The following is a 14,491-nucleotide window of genomic DNA, read 5'->3' on the forward strand; positions in this document are numbered from 1 at the left end:
TCAAGTCCTTTTGAGTATCTTGCCATTGTTATTCATGGAGATTCTCACGTTGTAGTATTATCCGTGTATAGACCTCCTAAATTCAATGCGTCTTTCTTTGAGGAATTCTCTGACTTAATGTCAATTTTAATTACGACCTATGACACACTCTTAATAGTCGTCGACTTTAATTTTCATATAGATAATCAGTGTGACCAAAAAGTAAAAGAATTTATGAACCTCCTGGACTCTTTTGATTTGAGACAGCTCGTTAATCAGCCTACACATAAAGCAGGTCATACGTTAGACTTAGTAATTAAAAGGACTAAAAGTTGATATAAAGCAGGTCATTGATACGGGTCTATCAGACCATTTTCTTCTACTTTTTAATATAGAAATAATGATAGAAAACACTCATGAGAAGCATTTTGTTAAAAAACGCTTCTTTGACTCATCAGCAGCTTTAAAACTTACAAACATTCTAAGCAATCAGTCCGTTTATAGTGCCAACTATAATAGCGAGGATAATGTAAATAGTAAGGTGGAAAGATTTACTACTAAGGTGAGAGCTGCTGTTGACATAGTTGCACCTGAAAAGACAGTTAAAAAATTTTCTAGCATTGTTATACCATGGAAGACCCAAAGAGTGTCTGATTTAAAGAAAACATGCCGCAGAGCTGAGCGTAAATGGAGGAAGACTAAACTAACTATCCACTATGAAATATTAAAAGATAAAATAACAGAATACAATAACACAGTCCGTCTTGAGAGGCGCTGCTATTTCTCTAAGATTATAAATAACAATGCTAGTAATCCCAGAGTCTTATTTTCAACGATTGATCATCTGTTAAACCCAGGTAACTCAAAGGAATGCCTCCTAAGTACTTCCAGTAAAACCTGTGAGGCTATCGCTGTATTTTTCAATCAAAAAATTAACGATATTAGAAATAACATAGTATACCTCCCCAACACTAAGGATCCTCCTAAACCCCAGTATTCCGTTATAAACAAACTAAACTCTTTCACTGGGATAGATTTACCTGATTTACATAAAATAATTTCTCAAATGAAACCCTCCACCTGTGCCCTTGACCCAATACCAACACATTTTTTCAAAGAAGTATCGGGTGTGTTAATTGATAATGTTCTTGACATAGTAAATTCGTCATTAGATACGGGGGTCTTCCCAGACTGTCTTAAGACTGCTCTAGTTAAACCCCTACTTAAGAAAAATAATCTCGACCCCTCTGCTCTTGAAAATTATAGACCCATCTCTAACCTGCCTTTCCTAAGTAAAATTCTAGAGAAGGCAGTCATTATGCAGTTAAATGAGCACCTCAATAAACATGCTATTCTTGATAAATTTCAGTCAGGTTTTAGAACAAATCACAGCACAGAAACTGCACTCGTTAAAGTAGTAAATGATTTGCGGGTAAATGCAGACAGAGGTCATTTATCTGTTCTCATCTTCTTAGAGCTGAGTGCCGCATTTGACACCATTGATCATAATATTCTTAGAAATCGCCTTAGTCAATGGGTGGGCCTCTCTGGCAGAGTCTTAAATTGGCTTGAATCCTACCTGGCAGGGAGAAAATTCTTTGTTAGTTGTGGTAATTATATTTCAAAGACACATGATATCCTATATGGTGTTCCACAAGGCTCTATCCTGGGTCCACTGCTCTTCTCAATCTACATGCTTCCATTAGGTCAGATTATCTCAGGGTACAACGTGAGCTACCACAGCTATGCTGATGACACACAGCTGTATTTATCAACTGCACCTGATGACCCCGAATCTCTTGATTCACTAACACAATGTCTAACTTGTATCTCAGAATGGATGAATAGTAACTTTCTCAAATTAAATAAAGAGAAAACCAAAATCTTAGTGACTGGCAATAATGGATACAATGAGGCTATTAGAAATAAACTGGATGCATTAGGATTAAAAGTCAAAACGGAGGTAAAAAGCTTAGGGGTAACTGTTGACTGTAATCTAAATTTTAAATCGCATATTAATCAGATCACTAGGACAGCATTTTTTCACTTAAGAAACATAGCAAAAGTTAGACCTGTTATATCATTGAAAGATGCGGAGAAATTAGTTCAAGCATGTTTGTTTTCAGTCGACTAGTTTACTGTAACGCACTCCTCTCTGGACTACCCAAAAAAGACAAATCGTTTGCAACTAGTGCAGAATGCAGCTGCTAGAATCCTTACCAGGAAAAGAAAATCAGAGCACATTTCTCCAGTTTTGATGTCACTACACTGGTTACCTGTGTCATTCAGAATTGACTTTAAAATTCTGCTTATGGTTTATAAAGCCTTAAATAATCTCGCCCCATTTTATATATCGGAATGTCTGACACCTTACATTCCAAATCGCAACCTCAGATCCTCAACTGAGTGTCTCCTTAGAATTCCAAGAACAAAACTTAAAAGAAGTGGTGAGGTGGCCTTCTGCTGTTATGCACCTAAAATCTGGAATAGCCTGCCAGTAGGAATTCGCCAGGCTAATACAGTGGAGCACTTTAAAAAACTGTTGAAAACACATTACTTTAACATGGCCTTCTCATAACTTCACTGTAATTTAAATCCTGATACTCTGTATATCCAATTCATTATAATAACTATTCATTCAAAATCTGTACTAACCCCTACTCTCTCTTCTGTTTCCTTTTCCGGTGTCCTTTTGGTGGTGGCTTGCGCCACCACCATCTACCCAAAGCACCATGATGTTCCAACAATGATGGATGGATTAAAAGCCAGAAGTCTGCATGACCATCAGCATCAAGTGACTCCGCGAGAACCCTAACTACAAAGAGGACTATTTAATTTGTTAGGTAGAATGCCCAGAGGGGACTGGGCGGTCTCGTGGCCTGGAACTCCTACAGATTTTATTTTTTTCTCCAGTTTTCTGGAGTTTTTTTTTTGTTTTTGCTGTCCACCCTGGCCATTGGACTATGTTAACTAATGTTGTCTTATTTAAATTTGTTATTGTCTTTTATTTTTCTTTTCTTCATTATGTAAAGCACTTTGAGCTACTTTCTGTATGAAAATGTGCTATATAAATAAATGTTGTTGTTGTTGTTGATCTCCAGCAGGCACTGAGACAGTTTACAGCCAGGTGTGATACAGCTGAAGTGGGCATCAGCATCTGTGGTCATCATATGCTCTTAGAAAAGAATAGCTTGTTTCCTTCAAGTAAGGAATGATAGCTGCTCCAAGTTTAGGAATTCAGATAGCATGGTATCTTTTTTTACAAGTGAGGGAAGAGGTAACAATGAGATTGTGTAGTGGCACCAGTTTTTTCACATGCTGACTGGACCATTGTGGTGCACTGGGAGTTAAGTCCTTGAAAAAGGTTTTCTATTAATTGGTCAATCAACCTCTCCATTCTCACTTATGGTCACAAGTTCTAGGTAGTGATCAAAAGAATAAGATCACAACCACAATCTGCCAAAATAACATTTCTGTAGTGGGATGCTTGGCTTACTTTCCAGGATAGGTTGACAAGCTCAGCAGTAACCGAGGAGCAGAATCACTGTTTCTCTGAATTGAACCAGTTTGAAGCAGTTTGGGCATCTGGTCAGGGTGCCACCTGGGTAAATCCCACAGGAGGTGGGCCAGGCACAACTCACTGGGAGAAGACCCATGACAGCCTGGAAGGATTATCTCTCAGATGGCATAAAAGCATCTAGTAATTGCCCAGCAGGCGTTAGAAGTTGTGGAGGATTGGGTGGCCTGATTGACTCCGCCTGGTGCGTTGCTACTGATGAAAAGAATGAATGATTATTTGACTTGCTGTTCTGTGCTTAGTGCACATTAGTATCACAAGTACTTATTTACTTATGTCTTGAGATGGTGACACTTCTGTTTTATTAACTCAGTTTTTTCTGTTGTGTAACCTGCCTGCCTATGACAGAAAATTAGTTTAGTGTGACTCATGTATAACATACCTAGTAATGTTGTTGTTACAATGTCATATATTCAGTGGTACCCGGTCCAAAATTTAACCCTCTTCTCAGTTTTCCCAATCACGAATGGCTTAAAACCTACCGTGGGGAACGATCTCAGGACTTTCACACCATACTGTGCAGTAAGAGGGTGAGGCGGATACATGCTGGAGAAGTAAGAGAGTCCTGTTGGCGGGTCAGTTGGTGCCCAACAAAGGATATGACTTAACTCTGGGGAATCTGCATCTATGGTATGCCATGTCACAAGGTACTGCCAAAAGAAGTAAAACACATATCAGGAGGACACAGATATAAAACTAAAGCATCCAGCTAGACTGCCGATTAAAAGCATCTTAGATTACGACAATAAAAGTCTTAGGGTTTCTTAATTTACACACATCATAAAGCTGTGGGGAGGGGGGTGCTGGATTAAACAGGATTACAAATACCAAAATGCTGAATCACTCAGCAACCAAAGCGCTGTCTGGAGAAGTCCCTTTGTAATCTTCATGAAGTTAAGTTAATTAGACCATACAAATGTCCTAATTAGGGGAACGGTAAACTAAATCCATAAGGACCAGGAGAATCTCTGATGGTACAAACATGGATACACATGTCAAATTAATACAATGTTCAGTTATGCATGAGCAGCTCTGGAGTAAGTGCAAAGAAGGTAAACAAGAGATGGCCAACAGGGCCAGTGTGCAACAGAGTCAAAAGGTACCTCATAAAAGAAATCTCCTGATACTAGTGTGACTGCTAACAAGTGTAAACAGATAATTACATGTTTCTGTGCAGTCCATCGGGTAAGTTGAGAACATAAAAAAAAAAAAAAAAAACCAACACATGGCTATTGTCCCTTCAGAAGTCCCTTAACTACTATGAAGTTGCATAAAATACAAGCAACAGGTAAGATATTGACAAATACAAGGTTACAAGATTTGAACACAAATCCATCTTTATACAGTTATATTTTACCAACTATGTAAAGATCTTGCAAAAAGAGATCATCATCAACTTCTGATTCAGATTAAGATATAGCGACACTCAAGTCCAACAAATAACAAAAGAAATCTCACTTTAATTGCTTCTGGAACGTCACTAACTGCACTGGGGTCCAGACGAACTAATCTGGTTACTTCAGTTCCAATTGCCTCTGCATTTTTAAACCTACAAAATAATGAGAGTGTAACTGTATAAGCTGTTGGCTTCAACTCTGTATCAGGATAAGACTGGGTGGTATTTACCTGGCAGGTAACTGCAGAGCAAGGTGCGGGGAAATGCTCCAAGCCAGATTGACATTGTCCTTCCACTGTTTCTCACTCAGGCTAATGTACTTGGACCTCCAGTTGGCAATGCTAGTTTCAACAGACTGTTCAGTGGATATAGCCAGCTCTTGGGTTGACAGCGGGTTGTACCAGGTGTTCAGACGCTCTATCTCGCTGGCCTGAGGTATAAATGTTTTTTTCAAATGGAATAATACATGCATTGGTTGTTATTAGACCTTCAATTTTTAACAAAAACTGATAATGCGTCAAAAATGGTGTTTACTGCTACAATCCAAAACATCCGTACCATTTTAAGCCAAAGAACAAATTTGGCCATTCATTATAGAGGCCAACATTTCAAGCATCAAGTTACATTAAACAGTGTCTGCAATTTATTGCTGTAGTCATTTAATAAAAAACCCTCTGCAAATTCAAGTAGACCACTGAAGAATTCCTGTTGTAAATACATTATCACACACGTGCGAGTAGAAGGCAGCTAAAGAGCTTGAGTAATTGTAACACTACATCAGACCAGGTTGTGGCGGAGTGTGCCGACTGTCTCTCTCTGTTTCTTGCAGACCATCCCCGGGAAATCCCGCCAGGTTCTGGCGCCTCTGATGACGTCACTTCCGGCCCCGAAGATGTAACTTCCGTGCTCCAGCATAAATGACATAATTTCCTCCACCAGCCGTTAAAACCGCCATCTTACCTCCACATATTCAGTTCTGTTTTGGACTCAGTCTTGTAAACTACTTAATCATTTTCAACCTTTTACAGCCAGGATCATAATATACGGGTGGCTACCCCAAACCGATTTGACTGTCTAGAGTCTTTTTTTGACAACATGTTATTCTTCTCATGTCATTTTATAAAATCACTTTTCCTGGTGAGGGCTGTGATGGTACCATGTTTGCTCAGACTTCCCTGTCCCCAGCTACAGATTCCAGCTCTTCCTCAGAAATTCCCAGCTGAGAGGTTCAGCATAATCTCTCCAGTGTGAACTGGGTCTGCTATCAGGTCTCCGCCCATTGAGACATGGCTGGGGGATATCCTTATGACATTTCTAGAACAACTCACCTGGCTTCTCTCAATCTGGAAAAGCAATGGACTCTACTCGATTGACTGTCCTGAATCGCTGAGCTTATTGTACAAGAAGTTGCATTTTCACAACAGAAACTTCTGGATATTTAGCATTAAAGAATTATTTGTTGAATTGCTACTTTGAGAAGGAAGTGCAAAATATTGAAGCAGGGTGTGAAAATAGGTTTGCCTCACAGCTGATGACTAGATATTGAATAGAAAGTTAGGGAATATGGGGCTCAGGGGCGGCCATCCAGACAGAAAGCTTCAAATAATTATTAGCTTTGAAAATAGGGCATATTTTTTAACACTAGAATTACCAAAGCCAACGAAAAAACTCGTAAACCCGGCCCACCTTAAATCCCTTTGCACCTCTCCATCCGCATCTTTTGTCTTCTAAATGTGTTGATAAGCCCAAGCAGCCTGCTATACCATCCCCCCCCCCCCCCCCCCCCCGCCCCCCCCCCCCCCTATTCAGGTCATGTTCAAGGCATGTACGGGGGCCACTGAGAAAAGAAGAGTGTTCATGGCTCACCTTGCAGAGGAACTTTGTCGTCGTTTCTTACAAGAAAAGGCAATGGATAAAGCAAAAGAGGATGCAACATCGACAAGCTTCTGTTCCAAGACCGCCGCTTCCCCAGCCCTTTCAGTGTAATAGTATCCACAGCACAGAGAGAAGTGTGTGCATTGCAACAGGTACACATGGGTGTGTGGGACTGTTAACATTTGAATCTGATGATTGCATATAGCACGGAACTGACCTCTCTGTACTATTCTTTCCTCTGCATGTCCTGGAGTATAAAAGAAACGGCACCATGCACCCAAAAGTGGACACTGGCAAGATCAAAAAAAAAAAAACGCGGTCACTGATTACAACGGCAAGAAGGTGTGCGAATGAATATGAATAATATGAATAATGTTGCATCAGTGCCACAATGTTTTCCAAAATGTACTATACAGGTCATAAAATGAGTTATTCCAAATATCATACAGTGGTGTGAAAAACTATTTGCCCCCTTCCTGATTTCTTATTCTTTTGCATGTTTGTCACACAAAATGTTTCTGATCATCAAACACATTTAACCATTAGTCAAATATAACACAAGTAAACACAAAATGCAGTTTGTAAATGGTGGTTTTTATTATTTAGGGAGAAAAAAAAATCCAAACCTACATGGCCCTGTGTGAAAAAGTAATTGCCCCCTGAACCTAATAACTGGTTGGGCCACCCTTAGCAGCGATAACTGCAATCAAGCGTTTGCGATAACTTGCAATGAGTCTATTACAGCGCTCTGGAGGAATTTTGGCCCACTCATCTTTGCAAAATTGTTGTAATTCAGCTTTATTTGAGGGTTTTCTAGCATGAACCGCCTTTTTAAGGTCATGCCATAGCATCTCAATTGGATTCAGGTCAGGACTTTGACTAGGCCACTCCAAAGTCTTCATTTTGTTTTTCTTCAGCCATTCAGAGGTGGATTTGCTGGTGTGTTTTGGGTCTTTGTCCTGTTGCAGCACCCAAGATCGCTTCAGCTTGAGTTGACGAACAGATGGCCGGACATTCTCCTTCAGGATTTTTTGGTAGACAGTAGAATTCATGGTTCCATCTATCACAGCAAGCCTTCCAGGTCCTGAAGCAGCAAAACAACCCCAGACCATCACACTACCACCACCATATTTTACTGTTGGTATGATGTTCTTTTTCTGAAATGCTGTGTTCCTTTTACGCCAGATGTAACGGGACATTTGCCTTCCAAAAAGTTCAACTTTTGTCTCATCAGTCCACAAGGTATTTTCCCAAAAGTCTTGGCAATCATTGAGATGTTTCTTAGCAAAATTGAGACGAGCCCTAATGTTCTTTTTGCTTAACAGTGGTTTGCGTCTTGGAAATCTGCCATGCAGGCCGTTTTTGCCCAGTCTCTTTCTTATGGTGGAGTCGTGAACACTGACCTTAATTGAGGCAAGTGAGGCCTGCAGTTCTTTAGACGTTGTCCTGGGGTCTTTTGTGACCTCTCGGATGAGTCGTCTCTGCGCTCTTGGGGTAATTTTGGTCGGCCGGCCACTCCTGGGAAGGTTCACCACTGTTCCATGTTTTTGCCATTTGTGGATAATGGCTCTCACTGTGGTTCGCTGGAGTCCCAAAGCTTTAGAAATGGCTTTATAACCTTTACCAGACTGATAGATCTCAATTACTTCTGTTCTCATTTGTTCCTGAATTTCTTTGGATCTTGGCATGATGTCTAGCTTTTGAGGTGCTTTTGGTCTACTTCTCTGTGTCAGGCAGCTCCTATTTAAGTGATTTCTTGATTGAAACAGGTGTGGCAGTAATCAGGCCTGGGGGTGGCAACGGAAATTGAACTCAGGTGTGATACACCACAGTTAGGTTATTTTTTAACAAGGGGGCAATTACTTTTTCACACAGGGCCATGTAGGTTTGGATTTTTTTTCTCCCTAAATAATAAAAACCATCATTTAAAAACTGCATTTTGTGTTTACTTGTGTTATATTTGACTAATGGTTAAATGTGTTTGATGATCAGAAACATTTTGTGTGACAAACATGCAAAAGAATAAGAAATCAGGAAGGGGGCAAATAGTTTTTCACACCACTGTATATACCTATGTCTCTGTTTTTTTGTCAGAACGGCTTTGACATCATGGACCATAAGGTGCATACTAATTCAGCGTGAGCAGGAACACTTAATAAAACTGAATAAAAAAAAAAATTCAAGTGACAGTGACATGCAAAGAAGGCAGATTCACCAGCATTTGTGTGTCAGCTTTTATAACTCCAGATCAGAGAATTTCCACTTCCATTGTCTCAAAACACCACTCACATCTACAGTTATTCCCAGTTTCAGATAAAAAGTAACAGCATCAGATCTGGGGTGGGTGTTGTATTGTGATCGTGACCGAGAGAATAAAAGTGAAAAAAAAAACCACAAATTTTTACAAGTACTATAAATTTACAACAGCTGCTACAGACACAAATCAAATGAATGTTTTTATTGTATAACTAGCCGACACCCACCGTACCATACGGCAGTGTAAGAATAGGAACGGAAAACGGTGAGAAAGGAATTCAGAAATCAAGAATAAATAAATACTTCTTGAAAGACGCAGTTGTGAATACGTGTTTTGGTGGAGACAACAAATAATGAGTCGAAAGATCTAACCCTAGAAAAAGCCACGTACAACTGACGCTTCTGAAATTCGATTACGTAAATATAATCAATAACAACCCCAAAAAGATGTTGTTGTAGAATGTCTCTAAGTAATTCCTGCAGCTTAATCTAAAAGACTCGTACTAAAATATTAGGTCTGTGCTTTGGTCTTTGGGTATCCGACAGTGCATGTAGAATTTCCGGCCAAGCAGGATTACATGTGAAAGTGACAAGTAAATCAGGCTTTCTGAATTTCTGTACTATGGTCATGGCATCCTGATAGTTTTGTTGCATGTATCTTGGACTTCCTGGAAATGTGGACGGTAATATGATCATTTTGCCTACACGTACGTTGTTATTTTCAGCGTTTGCTTGCAGTGCGTCTGATAGTCCTTTGTATTGTTCCACGCGCAGATGTTGTTGATGTAATCTGAGATAGTTGAGACGCGCGCCCTCTGTTTTAACATACGCATCCAAGATGTACTGTTGGAATAGTTTGCCGCTGGAGTGCAAAATACTAAATGTATTCCTCATTGCTAATCTGTACGTGTAAAATTGGCATTGAGTAAGCCTTATTCGCTTGCCGCTTCTTTTATCGGGAACATGTTGTAAATCTTTGTGCCAGCCAATGTCTCCATAAGGGAATAAAAGTGGGTAAACCATAGGATCGCAATTCATATTGAGCGTGGAAATCTGTTTACAGGAGTTGCCTATGGGAGAGATGCAAATGTCCCTTTCGGCAGGCGGTTCACCATCTTCTCCGACGAAAATCGCTGCAACATTGGTGTGACAAGTCGGGGCATTGTATCGTCGGAAATCCTGCTTAGGGTTTTCCTTGAAAACCATTCGTACAGATGCTCTTGGATTGGACTGAGCAATTTCATGCATGTGTTTGTATGATTTAGCGAAGGGGTTGATGGTTCTGAGCATGGAATCTAGCTGGAGAAGTACATTTTCGCTGCATGCAGAGTTTGCTTTATTTTGTAAGCGTTCATTAGTAGCTTGCGCTGTGTCAAAAACATACAACTGTCCATATCCTGGAGAGGTAGAAGTGTTAGCATATAGTGGAGAGATTTGGTGATAAATTTGCCCGTGTATTTTAAAACAGTATGGTCCATGGCCAGGAAGTTGAGTTATGCGTGCACCCATGGAAGAAAACGCTAGAGAAGAGTTGTATTCTCGAATGTGTTTGTGATAATTTTTAGCTTCTGATGTTTGCTGTGTAAGAAGCTGTTGTAAAGACACAGGTGGCTCCCGCAAAGGTGGTAAAGCTACTTTACTGTTGTGGCAGCACCTCGAGTACTTGTTGGATGTATTATGCAGGCAGCGTGGGTAAGGGTTTGGAAGAGAATGAACAGCAATCGAAAAATGCCGTGTCGGCTGCTTGTGGGCGGGACCGGTTTTGAAGTGGAAGCAGGACGAACCAGAAGAGAAATATATATAAGAGGTATTAACAATAAGAACAGCTCACTACTCAAAACGGCCTCCGGATTATAAATCAGCAGATTTTACTGCTACACCACAGAAGCTGTCATAGTGTACTTGCACCTTTTGTGAAAGTGTTTTTTTGATATTTGGCCATCAGCCTTCACATATTATACAGTTCATGTCTACATTTTGTTATTTATTTCTAAAACATGAAAAACATTTTTGTTTTAACAATGTGTTTACAATAGATTGTTGTAGACATAAAACACACATCAAATTATTTCCCCTTACAATTCTGGGTAGCTCACTCCCAGATAATCAATCAAGGCAAGAACTTGGATAACTTCTTACCCGTTCTGAGGCGTTGGGGAGGATGGTATAGCAGGCTGCTTGCTGCTTGGGCTTACTGACACATTTAGAAGACAAAAGATGCTGATGGAGAGGTGCGAAGGGATTTAACACTAGAATTACCAAAGTTTACGAGAAAACTCGTAAATCCGGCCCACCTTAAATCCACTCGCACGTCTCCATTCAGCGTCTTTTGTCTTGTAAATGTGTTGATAATCCCAAGCAGCCTGTTACACCATACCCCCCACTGCCGGAGAAACTGCAAACGCCTCTCCCAAATGAAGCCTTGTTTATCAGTGAGTCAGGTACCTAGGCTAAAAAAATATATCGTTATTCGGAACACATGCATTTCACGTGTGTTCCGTGTCTACAAAGATCTGTGTAAGTGCAGGATGACAGAAATGTTGAACACATACCTAAAAGACAAACCTTTTCCATGTTTTAGTACTAATGACAAAAGGTAGACGAAGTGTATAATGCGTGAAGACTGAAGTGCAAATATCAAGTAAGCACTTTCACAAAAGATGCAAGTATAACAGAACAAATGCTCCTTTTTCCCCTAAGACTATAACCGAAGAAAAAGAAATCAGGTTAGTGTTGCTGGTTATCCTGACATTTTGGTTGGCGTACAGCAGTTAGAGCGGCTGACTCCTATTCAGGAGGTCCTGGGTTCGAGTCTTAACATGTCCCAAAATAAAAATTTTGAGTAGTGAGCTGTTCTTATTTTTACTATTATACAATAAAAGCATACATTTGATTTGAGTCTGTAACAGCCAGTGTAAATGTATGGTACTTGTAAAGGTTAGCGTTTTTTTATTCAGTTTTATTCTCTCAGTCGTGTTCATGCTCGCCCCGATCCGACACTGCTATTTTCAAATAAAGACGTGCTATAACAGAGGTGAACTCAGATCGGAGAAAGAGAAATGCTTATTTGATATTTGGACTTCAGCCTTCACACATTATACACTTCATGTCAAAATTTTGTTAGTACTAAAACATGGAAAAAGTTTGTCTTTTAGGTATGTGGTCAACATTTCCTGTCATCCTACACTTACACGGATCTTTGTAGACACGGAACACACGTGAAATGCATGTGATGCAAATGACGATATATATTTTTTAGCCTAGGTACCTGACTCACTGATAAACAAGGCTTCAGCTGGGAGAGGTTTTTGCAGTTTCTCCGGCGGTGGGGAGGATGGTATAGTAGGCTGCTTGGGATTATCAACACATTTACAAGACAAAAGACACTGAATGGAGATGTGCGAGTGGATTTAAATTGGGCTGGATTTATTAGTTTTCTCGTAAACTTTGGTAATTCTAGTGTTAAGGTGGGCCAGATTTACGAGTTTTTTCGTTGGCTCTGGTATTTCTAGTGTTAAGAGGGGCTCAATATTAATTTCAGCATTTTGTGTATTTCCTAATTATTTTACCTATTCAAGAGTTATCCCTAGGATTATAGGTTATGGTTTCTGATATAAATACAGTGGTTTTAAAAATCAATGGTTTTTTTTTGGGAGAGAAATGCATAAAGAGGTAACACAATAAAAGTATTTATTACCAGCAAAGCCAACAGAAGTGTTCTACGCTTCATGTAGTACTTGTGCAACTGAGTCCCTCGGTTACTCTTTTTAGAAAGGCCTAAGGAGGAAAAAAAAAAGCACAAACTTTGTTACTAGTAGAAGTACGACTGCAAAAAATACACTCAAAGAACAAGTATGGTCAGCCAGTACAATCAAGCACAGTTACGAGATAGAAAAGTGGGTACTCAGTTCCCTTTGGTATCTACAACAGAACACACCTAGTCACTCCCTAACTGTGAAAAGGTGCCATGCACAGAATACCAAGGAACAGTAATTTTTTTCATATAAAAAGAATCTTTAATAAAAGTTGGCCTGGTGCCTGTCCTGATCCAGCTACTATGCTGAGCCTCAACACTTTTTTTTATAGAATGTGTAGCAACAGAATGTAAAAAGACATCTTATAGATATAAACCAATTCAATCTAAAGATAGAATGCTATCATATATATAAAAATTGGACTATATTATTTTAAACCCAAAAGTCATTCACTTTAACTTCTCCAAACTGTTCTAAAGAATCTTCATACTGAGAGACCATCCCATTGATGGCAGCACACTACTTACTGGCCTAAGATGATAAAAAAAAAAAAAATACATTTATGTATTTTTCTATATTTCTGTGTAAAAACTACATTTTTAAATTACAAGTCTATTATCAAAACTGTCATTTATTAATACATAAAAAATAAGGTTTTTAATTTATATTAGGCTGTGATTGAAAATATCATACAATAATGATACATCTACTGCAATTCTTCAGCAAAAATACAGCAAAAAAGTTTTATCTATTTTATTCTTTTACAAAAGTAGCTTTAAATTGAGGTAATTGTAGACAACAGCAACTTAAAATGTTCACTATCTATATTTTGGAAAAATATCTAAAGTTCCACCATACTATGTAAAATAATTCTTTGAATTGTAAGTTAAAGTCTTCAATCTGCACCATCACAACCAAGTCATTCAGCAGTAGAGGTCCACGCACACAGCTTGGTATGTTAAAACTGAAAGGTTGAAGTTATTTTCTTGAGTGTTACTGTTTTAAACTCTGCTGTACTTAAAGTTATGTTGAACCTGGGACAATCAGTTTTCACAAGTATTATTCTGTAAAACACACCACAGTGATGCTGAGTGGGCTACAGGTTACTGCTACTACGTCTGTTACTGCTACTACGTCTATACATGCTTTAGAAATAAAATGTTATCATCTCCCAAAATTAAACCATTACAGAAAACCTCTAGCCAAATTTAATGGTTATGAATTGACACTCATGCAGCAATAAAGAAATTTTAACAATTATACTGTGGGAGATGGCCGGGTGTTCATCCCGGCCAACACCCCCAGGCCACTAGATGAAGCCCTCCCTGTAGCATGGAAGTGCCCCGAAGACCAGCAGGGTATTATGGACAATGGAGTTTTTATTCCCAACCCTGCTGGACACCGTGGGGCCCACCAGAGGACGCTGCAGGGAGGCTCAAGGACTTGTACGTGCCCTATAACCCGGAAACATGCCATGATCATATGACCAGAAGGAACGACGTGTTTCCGGGTTGAAGAGAAGGACTTTTTATCTGACCCGGAAGTGATAAGAAATCACATGGACTGTAGGATGGGAAACACTTCCGGGTCAGGGAATATAAAAGGACTGTGGGAAAGCCCAGACGCTGAGCTGCAATGGGAGGTAGGGTGGCG

The 14,491-nt window shown here is 39.5% G+C and overlaps 1 protein-coding gene across 1 annotated transcript in view; it reads right to left on the reverse strand.

Annotated features, from left to right (window-relative positions):
* The window catches only part of pi4kab (phosphatidylinositol 4-kinase, catalytic, alpha b), a 106,702-nt gene that overhangs the window by 15,373 nt on the left and 76,838 nt on the right, over positions 1-14,491 (reverse strand). Inside the window, exons 38-41 of the mRNA XM_028824254.2 lie at positions 12,781-12,860; positions 5,183-5,382; positions 5,015-5,105; positions 4,039-4,206 (exon numbers count right to left, since the gene is read on the reverse strand). Coding sequence (XP_028680087.1) covers positions 4,039-4,206; positions 5,015-5,105; positions 5,183-5,382; positions 12,781-12,860 — 539 coding nt within the window. The remainder of the gene's footprint in view (positions 1-4,038; positions 4,207-5,014; positions 5,106-5,182; positions 5,383-12,780; positions 12,861-14,491) is intronic.

This window comes from Erpetoichthys calabaricus, chromosome 18, assembly GCF_900747795.2.
Source record: "Erpetoichthys calabaricus chromosome 18, fErpCal1.3, whole genome shotgun sequence".
Classification (NCBI taxonomy): Eukaryota; Metazoa; Chordata; class Cladistia; order Polypteriformes; family Polypteridae; genus Erpetoichthys; species Erpetoichthys calabaricus.